Below are 17,430 nucleotides of genomic sequence, written 5' to 3' on the forward strand. Positions count from 1 at the left end.
CAACTCCAATATTCTTGCCAGGATAATCCCATGGACAGAGGAGCCTGGTGGGCCATAGTCCTTGGGGTCGCAAAGAGTTCCATACGATTGAGCACACACGCATGTTTCACCCCTGATCTCAACATACAAGAAAAAGATGATTCTTGCTATACTTCACTCTCCTTGTTGAAGAAATACCAGATTGCTAAAACTGCCATGAACACAGCAGTATACACGGTAAATTCGGGATGTGGTGAGCATTTAATTTGTGAGTTTTGCCAGTGGTAGTTGAGCTGATCCACCCAGAAGTGAAGTAAACATTCCCAGATAATGAGAAGGCATGAAATGACCAAAGCAGTGCTTTCACAGGGATCTCTTGAATGATCCTCCTAACTGAAGGGCTGACAGATGCTACATGGAAGACTGATGGGCAGAGATCTGAGTCATGCTGCAGAATATGTAAGACATTTAGGTGTCGTTGTCATTGTTAAGTTTCTCGTCATGTCCGACTCTTTACGACCCCATGGACTATAGCACATCAGGCTTCCCTGGTGTTCACTATCTCCCAAAGTTTGCTCAAACTCATGCCCATTGAGTCGGTGGTGCCATCCAACCATCTCATCCTCTGTTACACTGCTGCTCTCAATCTTTCCCAGCATCAGGCTCTTTTCCCATGAGTCAACTCTTTGCATCAGGTGGCCAAAGTATTAGAACTTCAGCTTCAGCATCAATCCTTCCAATGAATATTCAGGGCTGATTTCCTTTAGGATGGACTGGTTTGATCTCCTTGGTGTCCAGGGACTCTCAAGAGTCTTCTCCAGTACCATAGTTCGAAAGCATCAATTCTTCTGCACTCAGTCTTTTTATGGTCCAACTCTTACATCTGTATATGACTACTGGAAAAACCATAGTTTTGATTATACGAACATTTGTCAGAAAAAAAGTGAGGATGTGATATTGCTGGAAGGCCAGGAGGTTACGCCCATAGGTGGGACTCTGGGGTGTAAGATGCCTAGGTTGATAAACTCCAGGTGAAGACAAAGAACAGGGTGTGGACATGGGAATAGGGGGCTGCAATGAAGAGGTAGAAAGGAAAGAACCATGAGTCTGTTGCCCGGCACTGTAATCTGCATTGAAGGAAGGGTTTGACGGGGGTGCGGGTGAGCCAGGTTTCAAACTCTGATGGAATGCGGTGGAATTTGAGGACGTCAGTAAAGTACAATCAAGAAGCAGTAAAGGAGGACATTTTCACATAACTACTGATTTTTACATATACGAAATGTCCTTCTATCTGTAATAACACGTCTTTGAGGGAGACTGGATGAATAGTATTTTTCTTATTATATAGGTAAAGAATCTCAAACCAGGCAAATTTACGGGACTTCCCTGAGGTCAGTAAACTGGTAAATTACAGTCATAGGCATCAAGACTAGGATGTATATGGAAACACATATCCTGAAATGAAACGAGCTGTACCTATAAGAATATACAGATTTCTGTTTGAAGCTAAGTCTTGTCAATAAATATGCAGTTTTTCTCTTTTCCTAGTATTTGCATTTCCTTAGTGTAGGATCTTTGATTTACTGCTTTCTTAGGCTCTGAACTCTGTCAACCGGTGATGGAGCCTCTTTGGCTCGCAAGTCTCCATGGCCTAGCACAGCACCTGGCCCATAACAGATGCTCAGAAAAAGTTGTTGTATAAAGAAAAGAATGAAGGAATGCTTGGAGGAGGCCAGCGCACTTTGAGAATTCGGAATCAAGCCAACGCATAGTTAAATTTATAAATCTAACAGTATTTACTATGCTCCCCAAAGAAAGTGCAAATGAAAGAGTTCCAAGATTTTCTAAAGTTATCTGATTTTAGCCAAACATTTAAAAATTGAAGTTTGGGGATGAGAGAGAGCAGTCCGCAGAGGCCAATGACTGTCAAATAACTGGAGGTCCCAGCAGATGCAGCATCTCCAGAAAAAGAAAGTCCATTTCAAAGCACATGAGACAGCATTCTGTGGAATGTTAAGCAAAAGCATTCCTACTCCCTCTCATTTATCATTAAGACACCAACACTCTGTCATCTGAGGAAAACAAGAAAATGTAGGCTTTGGAATATTTTCGGTCTCCCTCTTCCCCTGCCTTCCGGGTCTCTTTACCTCCCCTTCTTCCGTTCCCTCCTCCCTGCCATTTCCTTGCTCTCTTTTAGAATCTGAAAATTTAGCTAGTATCCAGCTAGACACTCAAGTATACTTTTTACATTTCACCATGCTGACTCTTCATTGTGAAAAATGAAAACGTGGCAAACTCTTGACTCATATGTCCATGTTTAAAGTCACAGCACCATAAAAATAAATCCAAGATATTTTTCATGTGACTGGTGATGTTCATGTTTAAAACATTAAAAAAGCAATTAAAAACAACTAAGCACTAGGACATAAACATAGATTTTTATATAAGTCAGTTTATTTACTTTCACCAAAACCGATCATTTCTAGGGTAAGAAGCCAGTTTGATACACATTAGGTATTTCAAGAGATTATGTAAAATTCTTAAAATGAATTCAATGTACTGAATTTTAAAATAAACATTAAAAATATATACGAAACCAAAAGAACAAAATGTTAGTATATTTACATAGAGCTTAATGCAGGTCAGGAAGCAACAGAACTGGACATGGAACAACAGACTGGTTCCAAATAGGAAAAGGTGTACGTCAAGGTTGTATATTGTCACCTTGCTTATTTAACTTATATGCAGAGTAGATCATGAGGAACGCTGGGCTGGAAGAAGCACAAGCTGGAATCAAGACTGCCCAGAGAAATATCAATAACCTCAGATATGCAGATGACACTGCCCTTATGGCAGAAAGTGAAGAAGAACTAAAGAGCCTCTTGATGAAAGTGAAAGAGGAGAGTGAAAAAGTTGGCTTAAAGCTCAACATTCAGAAAACTAAGATCATGGTATCTGGTCCCATTACTTCATGGCAAATAGATGGGGAAACAGTGGAAACAGTGGCTGACTATTTTTTTGGGCTCCAAAATCACTGCAGATGGTGATTGCAGCCATGAAATGAAAAAACACTTACTCCTTGGAAGGAAAGTTATGGCCAACCTAGACAGTATATTAAAAAGCAGAGACATCACTTTGTCAAGAAAGGTCCGTCTAGTCAAGGCTATGTTTTTTACAGTGTTCATGTATAGATATGAGAGTTGGACTATAAAGAAAGCTGAGCACCAAAGAATTGATGCTTTTGAACTGTGTTGTTGGAGAAGATTCTTGAGAGTCCCTTGGACTGCAAGGAGATCCAACAAGTCTATCCTAAAGGAGATCAGTCCTGGTTGTTCATTGGAAGGACTGATGTTGAAGCTGAAACTCCAATACTTTGACCATCTGATGCGAAGAGCTGATTCATTTGAAAAGACCCTGATTCTGGGAAAGATTGAGAGCAGGAGAAGGGGACGACCGAGGATGAGATGGCTGGATGGCATGACCGATTCAATGGACATGAGTTTCAGTGAACTCCGGGAGTTGTTGATGGACAGGGAGGCCTGGCGAGCTGCAGTTCATGGAGTCGCAAAGAATAGGACACGGTTGAGCGACTGAACTGAACTGAATGTGTCAGGCACTACTTCAAGCAGTTTGTATATCTTAACTAATTAAAAACTTCACAATAACCCTATGAGGTAATATATTTATTAATTCTATTTCTGGATGAAGAAACAAGAACAGAGAAGCGGGCAGTCACACTGTCTGAAGTAGGAGAGATGGCTCTGGAGTCAAGCAGTTTGTGTTCAGTCTGTACTTTTGAGCACTACAGACCACCTCATTCACATATTCCCCACATATTAAGTCTTATTGGTGGCTATCTATTTGGGCTTCCCTGGTGATTCAGATAGTAAAGAATCTGCCTGCAATGCAAGAGACTTGAGTTCGATCCCTGGGTCGGGAAGATCCTCTTGCCTGGAGAGTGAAAGTGAAGTCGTTCAGTCATGTCCGACTCTAGTCTACTAGATGGACTGTAGCCTACCAGGCTCCTCCATCCATGGGATCTTCCAGGCAAGAGTACTGGAGTGGGTTGCCATTTCCGAGTACCATCTGGTATCTACTGAGTATCTACTGAGTTGACTGGAAGTACGAACACCAGTTAGGAGATGATGGAGTAAACCAGGTCAAGAAAATGAAATTAAAAAGAAGGACTGATCTATAGCAGTGGAGTGTGAGGATGGAGAGATGGGGACAGATTTCAGAGATATTAAATAGATGAAACCAGTAGAACCTGATAACTTATTGGATGTTGGTGACAGAGGGAGAGGAGTCAAGAATGACTTCCAGATTTCTTGCCTGGTAACTAGGTCTTCACTCTGTTTTCTGAGCTAAGAAATGTCTTAAGTTTGAGTGAATTTGAAATGCCTGTGGGGCATTCACATGGGAAAGTTCAGTAGGCAGTTTTATATATAAATTTGAATTTCAGAACAGAAATTGGAGCTGGAGACAGAAAGCCAGGAGTTGTCAGTTAGCAAAATTATCAGGAAATCTAGAGAGAAAGAGGGTCAAGGCTGGAATCCTGGGGATGATCCACATTTGAGAGTTGGTCTAAGGAAGAGAAACCTAAAAAGGCAATCAAGGAGGAAAAAAAATGAGAACAATGGGGGAAAGAAACAAGAAAGACCGGTGTCCGAGAAGACGGCGAAGGAGGCAGTTTTGATAAAGAGAACATTGTCACTAATGTAAAATCTATGGAAACATTATATAAAATAAGGACTAAAAAGTGTGCAGTAGGATTAACTCTAGAGATTCCTGGTGACCTTGATTTCTATGAGTGGAGGAGACAGAAGCCAGAACTGAGTGACTTTGAGAATAAATGGCAGTTAAGCCAAAAGCTATGGCAACCACTGGGGAATTTTCAAAAGGCTCAGATAGAAAGGAATCAAAGAGATATAGTGATAGTTAAAGGGTACATGGGTTTCAAAGAGGAAGCTGCTTCAATGACAGAAGGAAGAATCAGTGAAAAGGAAGTTGCTGAAGATAAAGAAGAGGCAAAGCTTTTGGAGGTTCTGGATTATTTTCACAAACTTATCAAACTAATCTGAAGACTTACCAACAACTTTGATATGGAAGGTGCAGCTGGCTTGGTTGCTGGATGGGTCAGTTGCCGTGTATGTGATGGCAACATCTCCAATTGGGAAAAGATACGGTGGGGTAAAAGCTGGATGAACGTGGATTGACACCTTTAGGAAAGAAATTTCCAAATATTCAGAAAGTTAAAGTTAACATTAATAGTACTTTTATTACGTTTTGGTTTATAATATTAGCAAAGTGAAGTTAAAAATGAAACAATATTTTACATATAGTAAAAAGGAAAAATAAAATCAGGCGTAGCCTTTGGTATATTCCTTTCTAGGCTATTCTTACCTAGGCAGTTTATAGAGTTTGGATAGATATGAAATGTTGTTCCTTATTTATTAAACATAATATCTTAGAACATTTTTTATGCTCTTACATAGTTTTCAGAACTTATGACTGTTAAATATCTTTATAACTTAGGAAATAAGTATACGGTACTTTTTTAAAAGAAAATTCTATTCAAGGGCATTTAAATTGTCCCAAACTTGACTGCTGTAAGCAGCACTAGGAAAAATGGTTTTGCATAGACATTTAAAACATATTTTTATTATGTCCTTCTGTTCTTTCCAGGAATAGATTAACCTCAAATTCATTAACATTTTACTCATAGGTAATACAAAATTTATTTCCCATATTATGGTAAAAATTTGCATCCCCACTGTTAGTATTTGATAGGACCAGTATCAAAGTTCCCATTCATAGTTCTCTGATCTATGTTAAATATCATTACTTTTTGATAAATCAAAAATATGGCATCTGGTCATCATTTTAATTTCCAATTTCTTACTGTCTTATGGTAAGATTAAATTCTCACATGATTGTATGAGACAGATGTATTCTTCTCTTTTTGAATCATATGTCTATTTGAAAATTATGTGATAAACTTGCATTAATATGTAATAAACATTCTAACATTTGAGAAATTCGAAGCATTTTTCTCTAGTTTGCTGTTTATCTTTTGAGAAATATTTAAAAAAAATTTTTTTTAAAATATTTCAACACACAGGGACTTCATTTAGTCTAAATTCTCATGGATCCTAAAGTATGTCCCTGCACTCTTCTTAGTATTTGATGACAATGACCACGTTGACGATGATAATGTATATTTTCATAGGCCTCTTAATGGGAAGTGGAAAACACACGAGGCAGCACTCAATGCACACGTCACCTATAATTAGTCCTAGACGTCTAGAAATCACATTTAAATCAGACTTAAAAGTTGTGTTTGGTTACCTAAAGGTAAATACCATATGATCTCTCTTACAAGTGGAGGAAAAAAAAAAAAAAAGAACCAGATACAGAGAACAGTATGGTGGTTGCCAGGAGACGGGTATGGGGGTGGTCAAAAGGAGACTAGGTGGACAAAAGGTCCAAACTTCCATTTATAAAATAAGTTCTGGAGATGTAATACAGATACAGAGTGGCAGTTATATTGAATGATACACTGTAAAAAGTTATCTTTATTGTTAAGTATAATCAACATAATTATCAGGACATATTGTGTGTGCTTGCTGTGCCCTTGAAGGGCACTACTTACACACATGTCTACATACAGGTGTGAAAACTCTATACTCTTTAAGAGCATGTTCACGGATGTGAATACTAAAAGTACAGACTGAAGAGGGTGTTAAATTCCTAATTCCTTTTCTAATATCTGATGGATAATTATCTCAAGCTACTGTATAAACATACTAAAATACTGTGTTTTGAATAATGCTGGTTTTTGAAAGCAGAATAAGAAACACTGTTCTCTTCTTTAGACTATCATTTAAGGATCATATTTTCAAAGATATGTTTATAAATAGGAACTAAGATTGATTCCCCATCTTTCTTTTTCTTAAAAGATCTTCAGAGGATAGTAAAGGGCCAAGAATTTTTAGCCAAGTAATCTTAGAGGATACACAACACAAAAAATCCACGGAATGAAAAGTTTCTGTTTTTAGAGATTTTCATCTGCGATTTCTAACGAAAAATTCAAGGCTGATCATTCTGTTATCAGATGGAGCATTTGCGTTTAAGAGTAGAGTACAGCTAGAGACAGTACAATCATTAGAGTACTGGAAAGTTTTCAATAGCACACAAATTTATAGTGTATTTAGAGTCCATTTGAAAAAGGATACAAATATTTGCTCAAACCTTACCTTTTCCCCAGAGTTGTCTTTAGCTGTTGGGATTTGCCAAGTGATATTAGCGGAGTCTTGCTGTTCCTGAGTCTCAGCCTTTATGTCCGCAGGACAGTCGATCTGAGGAGCTTCCACATCTAATTCAGAAAAATTCAGATAGCAGTTTAACATACTGATGCAGTGATACAATTCTAAGTCATTTAAGAGACTGGGGCATGCATGCTCAGTAGCTAAGTCGTGTCTGCCTCTTTTGTGACCCCATGGACTGTAGGCTGGCAGGCTCCTCTCTCCATGGGATTTCCCAGGCATGAATAATGGAGTGGATTGACATTTCCTTCTCCAGGAGATCTTTCTTACCCAGGGATAGACCCATGTTTTCTGCATTGACAGGCAGATTCTTCACCATCTGAGCCATCAAGGAAGGCCACAGAGACAGGTAAGAAATATTTTTAATTCTAATCTAATCATAGAGGATTTCCAATGTACTTCAGCATGGCTTCCGAAGTTCTTCCTGAACTGGTACCTGCTTCTCTCTTAGCCTCAATCACGTACAGATCCCCAATCAGAACTCAGCCTCCACATCAGCTGTCCCACAAGAGCAGCATGATCCTTCTTATACCTGGGCCTTTGTTCACGCTCTTTTATTAGACTGAATCAACGCTCTCTTCTTCCTTGAGGCAGGTAACCTCTACTTGTCCTGTAATTCTCAGCTTAGACACAAGCTCCTCAGGAAGCTTCTAGGACCCACTGGTCCATTTCAAGTGCTCACTGCATGAGTTCTGATTGCCCTCTGTTCTTCCTAGCCATAATGCACCTTGCCATTTTTAAATTGAATTTCCTCCCCCCAAATAACTGCAGTTTTTTGAATGCCACGATTTCCTATTTCATTGTACTATATAGTACCTGGAATATAATATGAACTTGATAAATACCTTTAGAATGAAATAAACAGAAAAAAATGAATGCTGAGTGTGGTAGGAAGGGACTGCACTTGAAAACAGGCTGTCAAGTAAAATTAATTAGTATGCTAAAATGTACTGCCAAAGCAAACAACAAATTAAAACCAAAGATATTTTTTGCAGTGTGAAACTCTGCAGTACAGATACTGCATTAGATGTGGTAACATTCCATACAGCTGCAACAGTCACTGTACAGCTAAGTTCTTATTATATAATAAATCCTCTTCAGTTATATTAAGTCTTCTGCAACTTGCAGCTGAATATATCTGGATTGATCTGTGTCTCACTTTCTTGTTTCTTAAGTTTTCTTCAATTTATATTTCCCCTTTCTCAGAGGGGCTAATATGTAGAAAACTTCCCCCCAAAAAGGAGCATGAGCATATTGACTCTTAAAATCTAAAGAAGCATTTAACTTTTCCTTTAGACTTGAATAAAAGCATGAATGAACTTGGAATTTCAGGTTTATATGTACTCTTCCTCTGTATTCTTAGCACACTGCTACATTTCCTTCTGGCATTTAGAGCTGCAAAGGAAAAGTGTAGTGTAATGTGAGTCTGAATCTTGTTTCCTTTGTGAAGTTCCTCTTTTCTTTCTGGAAACTTTAGATTTTCTCCTTACCTTTGGTCCTGCTGGTGGCTCAGACAGTAAAGCGTCTGCCTGCAATGTGGGAGACACGGATTCGATTGCTGGGTCAGGAAGATCCCCTGGAGAAGGAAATAGTAACCCACTCCACTACTCTTGCCTGGAAAATTCCATGGATGGAGAAGCCTGGTAGGCTATACAGTCCATGGGTCGCAAAAAATTGGACACGACTGAGCAACTTCACTTTCACTTCAGATCTTAAAAATTTCACAAAGTAGTGAAAGTATGCCTGCCCAATACTCAGAGGCTTTTCGACTCACATTATTCAGTGTTTATGTGCATATGGATCAACAAACTCTTTTCCTCTGATAATGGTACTTTTTATTTTTGATTGAGGTATAGTTGATTTACAATGCTGTGCTAGTTTCAGGTAAACAGCAAAGTGATTCAGTGATACATACATACATTCTTTTTCAGATTCTTTTCCATTATAGGTATTATAAGATACTGGATGTAGCTCTACGAGCTATACAGTAGGACCACACTGTTGGGGGTGGGAGAGGGACAAATTAGAAGCTTGAGATTAACAGATATAACTACTTTATATAAAATAGATAACCAACAAGGTCAGAGGTTATCTAAAAGTTCAAGCCTTTCTGTAGCTCAGGGAAACTTTCTTCGACTGGTAGGAAAATTCTTCCCCTCCATCCCTTTCCCCCTCTATGCTTCTGGAGCTCCTGATTAAAGGGCACTGGTGTTTCTCAATTTCTCCTGGGTATATCTCTTAACTTCTATCTTTTGAACTTGATCCACTGGCATACTCAAGTTCCTTGTTTAGTTGTTCTCCCTTCTGAAGGAATTCTCAATTTGCTTCTTCAAATCACTGATACTGTTTTCAACAACCTCCACTTCGCTGTTTTGTCCTTCTCTTAGAAAGATTTATATTTTTACTTCTAAGAACTTTTTCTTGCTCTCCATACCTCCTTTTTCAGAGAAGTCTGCTCTTGCTGTAAGGAAGCTGGCAATGTTTTCTTGTGAATGTACTGAGATGCAGGTTTCAAAGTGCTGATGACTTGCTTTTATAAAAAAAAATTAATTCAATCTCACTTACTTAATAGGAGTCAGAAATTCTTCAAAGATTTTCAATTCCCATTGGTAAACTTACCTGATTTCTGGCCCTAATATCATCCCTAGTTTACTATTTTTTCCATCATTGCCTGGCATGTGGTACTGGATTTTTGTAAATTCACCATCTCAAAGCCAAAATCTTCATAGCATGTATCAGGGTGACATCTACCCTTTTACCACAGGTATGCAGCGAAAGCTGCAAAGAGGACAGTCCGACACTGCACTAACACGTCATCGTACAGAATTTGGTTTTCAACTTGACCAACGTGGGGACCTACCTTTACAAGCAGCTGTCTGAACTTTGGCACTCCATTTTCCAGAGGTGGTACACCTCACTTCTTCTCTGCCCCCCAATAAAACGAATCCTTGGCGGCAACTTAGCTGACAGATAGTCCCATGTTTGGCTGGATGCTTGCCACAGTTGGGAGGTGACATGGTAACACCTTTGGGTTTCTGAAAGGTGGCACAGTAGCGTTCTATTGCAGGAGAGCAAGAAAATATTATTTGCATTCTCACAAATTACAAAATGCCACAGATTCACTTTACTCAAGAAAAATACAATTGGTCCGCGTGCAGACGTCTGCATGTGACACGGAACGCATACTGTACTGTTAATTATGCTCAACCAAGCAGTGCTAGTTGTGAAGAACCTGCCTCCCAAGGTAGGCAGACGTGACACGGGTTCGATCCCTGGATCAGAAAGATCCCTGGAGAAGGCAATAGTTACCCACTCTGGTATTCTTGCCTGGAGAATCCATGGACAGAGGACCCTGGCCACAGTGGAGCCCACAGAGTTACAAAGAGCCAGACATAACTGAGGCGACTAAGCACACAGACATCTCTTTAGTTACCTCGTGTTTTCTCCCAGTGTATCAAATCTTTAAAAGATTCCTAACTAGTGTTTAAATCAATGCTGACTGTGACTTTTAACATTTGCAGAGAGAATCTTCAGTTTGCAGAATATTACGTTATGGCTCTGAGGTGTAAAATAGTGAATTAGATTCTATCTTTCATGGGGTAAGTGATGATTCAACAATCAGTTTCCATTCTTATGAGCTTATGGTAGCATCTTTCAGTTCAGTCGCTCAGTCGTGTCCGACTCTTTGCGACCCCATGAATCACAGCACGCCAGGCCTCCCTGTCCATCACCAACTCCCGGAGTTCACCCAAACTCATGTCCATCGAGTCGGTGATGCCATCCAGCCATCTCATTCTCTGTCATCTCTGACTCCACCCACCCCCAATCCTTCCCAGCATCAGAGTCTTTTCCAGTGAGTCAACTCGTCGCATGAGGTGGCCAAAGTATTGGAGTTTCAGTTTTAGCATCAGTCCTTCCAATGAACACCCAGGATTGATCTCCTTTAGAATGGACTGGTTGGATCTCCTTGCAGTCCAAGGGACTCTCAAGAGTCTTCTCCAGCACCACAGTTCAAAAGCATCAATTCTTCGGCAAACAAGCATATTTTAAGAAAAGTTTCTATACTCTCCCTAGAATCACTGTGTCATATTAGGGCCCAGACTCTTAATGATGTTATTTTCAGCACTGATGAAGAACAGCAGGTGAATTAGGTAGAATGGAGACAGGGTGGAAAACCAGATGAGGACTTAGTACAAGATGTGTGTGTGTATACGCACATGAACCCACACACATTTGTCTCCTGTAGTGGTATAGTAGGGATTCTACTGGTAGCACTACCAGCATCTTCAGTCTGTCTGTCCCATGTGAGAATCACTAAGTTATCTAGTGTCTACTATCCGCCAGGCATTATTCTAAGGGCTTTACATGGATAGACTCATTTAATCCTATGCAGGAACGACTAGCATTATTATTTTCACTTACAAACAAAAGCACTGGCTGCTGCTGCTGCTAAGTTGCTTCAGTCGTGTCTGACTCTGCGTGACCCCACAGACAGCAGCCCACCAGGCTCCTCTGTCCCTGGGATTCTGCAGGCAAGAATACTGGAATGGGTTGCCATTTCCTTCTGCAATGCATGAAAGTGAAAGTGAAGTTGCTCAGTCGTGTCCGACTCTTTGCAACCCCACGAACTGTAGCCTACCAGGCTCCTCCATCCATGGGATTTTCCAGGCAAGAGTACTGGAGTGGGTTGCCATTTCCTTCTCCAAAGAGCGCTGAGGCATAATAGTAATTCTTGTAGTTAACGTTCCTGAAGTTACCAACAGGTAAATGGCAGAACCTGTGTGCCCCCCAAATACTCTACAATCATGCCTTCTCCCTGAAATGACTGCTTTCAAACCTCTCTGTCAACAGAAGTAATTTTTTCCTGAGAATTGCTGTTTCTTTATTTTTGCACAGAGAAGCCTGGTGTGCTACAGTCCACGGGGTCGCAAAGTGCTGGACACGACTTAGCGACTAAACAAAAAAGAACAAATGTACCAGATGATAGTCCAGATTTCCTATTCTGCTTTGATCAAGAGGACTGTCAGAGACAAATTTATGGTTCAAATATAAACAACATACAGGACTTTAAATCCTTTATTTCAGGACAGTTGTTTATAAATTAAGAAAATTATCCTTTTAGCTGTCATATCAAGATTTTATTCCCTGCTAATATTCTTATAGTCTATGGCATTTTGAATTTTTATATTGCTGTTGTTTAGTTGCTAAGTCGTGTCTGTCTCTTTGTGACCCCATGGCTGGAGCCCACCAGGATTCTCTGTCCAAGGGATTTCTCAGGCAAGAATACTGTAGTGGGTTGTCATTTCCTTCTTCAAGGGATCTTCCTGCCCCAGGGATTGAACCATGTCTCCTGCACTGGCAGTTTAATCTATTCTAATGTAATGGAGAATCTTTCCCCATTGCTTTTATGTTTAATAAACCCTGAAATGGATTAATATTTACTTAACATATATTAACTATACTCTCTTCTAACTTTTAATGGTTTTATTTTTAATTTATATTTTAAAACTATAAAGTATTTACATTGGTGTCTGGTGTGTATTAAAGACATATGAAAACTTCATTTTGATTTATTTTGCTTCTTCCCAAGGAGCGAGCCAATTTTCCTATATTATCAGTTGAATAAATCTTATCTTCTCGACTGAGCTATGATGCTTCCTTAATAATATATGAAACTCATAAGTTTTGGAATCTATTAAGTCCCACTGATCTGATGGCAATTCTTACATACTCTTCATTTTTGCAATTTAGTATATATTTTAAAACCCAGCAGAACGACTTCCTTTTTACTGTTCTTTATTACACTTTCCTTTTAATCTTATTTTAGTGAGTTTTGCCTGCACATTCTTCCAGATGAATCCTGGAATCACTCCCCAGTTTCAAGAAGGGGAAAAAAGAAAATCTCTTTTGGGCTATTGAATAGCTTGCATTTTACCTATACATATATTTGGAAAGAACTTTGCCTTTTGACAAAATTTTGTAAATATATTAAAACGTCATTTTTATCTCAGCAATAATTGGTAGTTTGTATAATACAGGTTCCATATATTTTTGTTTGAGGTTATTCTTACATATTTTATATTTTATATAGATCTCTGATTGTGGTTTTCCATTACATATTCTGTTATCACTTATACAGAGGAGTTCTTTATTTGGTATTCTTAAGATTTTAATGAACTCTCAGTCTTTTAGTAGTTTCGTTTTATTTTGGAGGTAGACACATAGTTTACAAATGAAGATTTTGAATCCTCTAAGCTCTAACCTTATGATTTATTACAAGAGTTAAATCTTAGACAATCTTACTAAATAACATGGATGATTCTAGCATCCTTTTCATTTTCCAGATTTAATAAGACTGTCCACATTTTTTTTTTTTTTTTTGCTGGTAACATCAGTTTTATTGGTTGGGGTGGCAGCTAGCCTGGCTGGGGGCAGGGCCAGCCCTCAGAGGTTGTTCAGCTCCAGCAGTATCTGGTCGAGGGTCTGGTGGATCTCCACGTTCTCCTCCTTGGCACTGGCCAAAGTCTCTTCCAGGTCATCGATGGTTTTCTCCAACTTTGCCACCGACCTTTCAGCAAACTCCGCTCGGGTCTCAGCCTCCTTTAGCTTCTCCTCCAGCAGTTTGATCTCCTCTTCATATTTATCTTCTAAAAATATGGAACGCTTCACGAATTCGCGTGTCATCCTTGCGCAGGGGCCATGCTAATCTTCTCTGTATCGTTCCAATTTTAGTATACGTGCTGCCGAAGCGAGCACTGTCCACATTTTTTAAGTAGATACAGATGTAAGACAAATGTTTTTTATGTCAGTTATCAATGAGTTTCTAATAATTTTATAAAAAATGTGTTTTAAATGATAATGAATACATTTTTATCTTACATTGAGCAACCATATGAATTTTTCCTATTTGTTATGAAGTAATTTATTATGTTAATATAATATCTAATTTTAAACCATTTTTGCATTCCTAGGATAAACCTTTACACATTCTGGCAGACCAATCATTTCAGTATGGATTGCTAGCATATTTGCTGTCATAGTTTTATTTTTTCCTCTTGGTAAAAGTTGTCAGATTGGCAACAGAATAATAATAGCTGGATAGTATGAACTGATTAATTTTCCACTAGTTGGGCCAAATTAGATGGTATGAGAACTGTTTCATTTTAAAAGTTTGAAAGAGTTTCATATTTTCCTCAGTCATTTTCAAATGCTTGGAAAGATTGAGGGCAGGGGGAGAAGGGGGAGACAGAGGATGAGATAGATTGCATCACTGACTCAATGGACATGAATCTGAGCAAACTCTGGGAGACGACGAAGGACGTGGAAGCACTTGCTGCAGTCCATGGGGTTGGACACGACTTATCAACTAAACAGCAAGAGCAACAACTAAGTAAACTCTGATATTTCCATTACTTTGTAAATCACTCATATGTATTTATTTGCTTTTCTACTTTTTTCTTGGTTCATTTGACAGTTTCCATTTTCTTAGAAAATCATGCATCATAAATGGTGTTTCATTACTTTACAAACCTTAGACCTCTATATAGTCCTTTGGTATAGCTTAGAAAAATTCCACTTTTGCATTTTTCCTTCTTCTTTCTACAATCTATTACTTTATTCAAAGATTTTCCTTTCATCCACTCTACTGCATTCCATCTCCTTTTATAATTCATCTTCCTTTACATTATTATGTGTTTCTTTCAACTTCTCTTACACTCTTTTCCTAGTATTTAATTGAATGTTTAGCTATTTTTATTCTTCCTGTTTAACAAAAATATTTATATCTGTGAAATTACATCAGTGTATAATTTAACTTAGGTCTCATAACTATGGTTTCAGAATTTTCTCAATTTTGCTATTTTTTAAATTGTATTTTAAAAACGTCTCCTTTGTCCATTTAATTCATTCCCTTTATCCCTCTTTGGAGTCTTCATATTTTTGTGTTTTGGTCTAGTTTCATATGTCAGAAAATGTTAAGGACCTTGACTTTTTTATATGTGTTTCAAATAACTTTTCTTTTCTCTTGTTTGCATTTTAAATATAGAGAATTTATATCTGAAGTACTGAAATGTAAAGCTTTATATAGTCAGATCTATTGTCATTTTCTTTTTAGGAAGTTATGCTCTGTTAAAATCCAAAGATTGTCCATTTTCCTACATTTCACTCCTTAATCTGCCTCATTTAATTAATAAAATTAATTGAACTTAATTTTTTAAATGAAGCAAGAGTGCAAACTAATTTTTAGATAAGCTTTTCCCCTATTGATATCTAAAAATATCCTTATTGAATACTATATTTATCCATAAACTAATGTTTGTTTCTGAGGCACGTTTGATTCCATTGTTCTGTGCATCCTTGTACCATAAACCTACCATATTAATTACTGTGTGTCCATAATTTGTCTTATGATGCTAAGAATAAGATTTCTCTCATTGTACTTCATGGTCAGAATTTTCATATTTTGCAACTGTCTACTCAATATTCTTTTTTAAAATTAACTATTTTATTGTATTTATCCTTGGCTGCATCAGGTCTTAGCTGTGGCATGAGGGATCTTTCATTGCAGTGCACGGGCTTCTTTCTAGCTGTGGCCTGTGGACTCCAGAGTGAGCCTGCATGCTCTGTTGCCCTGAGGCATGTGGGATCTTAGTTCCCAGACAAGGGTCGAACCCGACCCCCTTGCATTGGAAGGCAGATTCTTAACCACTGGATGACCAAGAAAATCCCCAATACACTTCTGTTCATGTCCATCAAAGTTTAAGTGGAAAATTTCATAGTAATTATGGCTATTGTCAGAATTTGGGGGCTACAGTGAGTTGTTCCCCAATAAACCGTATTAATAAGGATAGTATACTTCAAATCAACCAAGACTGACATCCACTTTAAATCATTACAAAGAAGGATACAAAAATTTTTAAGAGAATTCTTAAAGCTTAAAACATTTAAAAAATTTAAGTTAAACTTAAGAATTAAAGTTTTAAAGAAAAACTCCAGAGCAACCTTATTAAATATATTACCACTTTTAATACAAGACTGGGTCCCTCATAAAATGGTTGCTTGCTCAGCTATGGAACCATAGATGATTCCTGGGAGTAAACATTAATATTTAGATACAAATTCTAATCTGGGGAGACAGCTTTCCAACACAAAAGATTTATTAAGATTCAATGTTCCATTGCTAAACCATCCTTTCTGTGGTGGACAGATCCATCATTTTCATTTAATTCTGTGAAATATCTGGAGAAGCTAACTCCCTTTGTTTTAGTTTTATGCCAACTAAGTCTAAGGTTATCAATAACCTCAGGTATGCAGATGACAACACCGTTATTGCAGAAAGAGAAGAACTAAAGAGCCTGTTGATGAGAGTGAAAGAGGAGAGCGAAAAAGTTGGTTTAAAATTCAACATTCAGAAAACTAAGATCATGGCATCTGGTCCCATCACTTCATGGCAAATAGAAGGGGAAGCAGTGGAGATAGTGACAAACTTTATTTCTTTGGGCTCCAAAATCACTGTAGATGGTGACAACAGCCATGAAAAAGATGCTTGCTCCTTGGGTGAAAAGTTTTGACCAACCTAGACAGTATATTAAAAAGCAGAGACATTACTTTGCCAGCAAAGGTCCGTCTAGTCAAAGCTATGGTTTTTCCAGTATTCATGTATGGATGTGACAGTTGGACTATAAAGAAAGCTGATCACTGAAGAATTGATGCTTTTGAACTGTGGTGCTGGAGAAGACTCTTGAGAGTCCCTTGGACTGCAAGGAGATCCAACCAGTCCATCCTAAAGGAGATCAGTCCTGGGTGTTCATTGGAAGGACTGATGCTGAAGCTGAAACTCCAATACTTTGGGCATATGATGTGAAGAACTGACTCATTGGAAAAGACCCTGATGCTGGGAAAGATTGAGGGCAGTAGAAGAAGGGGACGACAGAGGATGAGATGGTTGGATGGCAGCATCACCGAATCAACGGACATGAGTTTGGGTAAACTGCAGGAGTTGGTGGTGGCCAGGGAGGCCTGGCATGCTGCTGTCCATGGGGTTGCAAAGAGTCAGACATGACTGAGTGACTGAACTGAACTACAACTAAGTCTGTCTATGGCTTAGGAATCCTTATAGCTTTTGCCT

The 17,430-nt window shown here is 38.5% G+C and overlaps 1 protein-coding gene and 1 non-coding gene across 2 annotated transcripts in view; both read right to left on the minus strand.

Annotated features, from left to right (window-relative positions):
* SVEP1 (sushi, von Willebrand factor type A, EGF and pentraxin domain containing 1) overlaps positions 1–17,430 on the minus strand; it is a 204,172-nt gene that overhangs the window by 103,670 nt on the left and 83,072 nt on the right. Inside the window, exons 7-9 of the mRNA XM_055427567.2 lie at positions 10,165–10,362; positions 7,236–7,354; positions 5,069–5,198 (exon numbers count right to left, since the gene is read on the minus strand). Coding sequence (XP_055283542.2) covers positions 5,069–5,198; positions 7,236–7,354; positions 10,165–10,362 — 447 coding nt within the window. The remainder of the gene's footprint in view (positions 1–5,068; positions 5,199–7,235; positions 7,355–10,164; positions 10,363–17,430) is intronic.
* On the minus strand, positions 13,954–14,060 carry LOC148777495 (U6 spliceosomal RNA). The gene has a single exon (XR_016037951.1). It is a non-coding gene; the product is annotated as a U6 spliceosomal RNA (small nuclear RNA).

Source organism: Moschus berezovskii, chromosome 7 (genome assembly GCF_049115385.1).
Source record: "Moschus berezovskii isolate FMDL1 chromosome 7, NW_MosBer_1.0, whole genome shotgun sequence".
Classification (NCBI taxonomy): Eukaryota; Metazoa; Chordata; class Mammalia; order Artiodactyla; family Moschidae; genus Moschus; species Moschus berezovskii.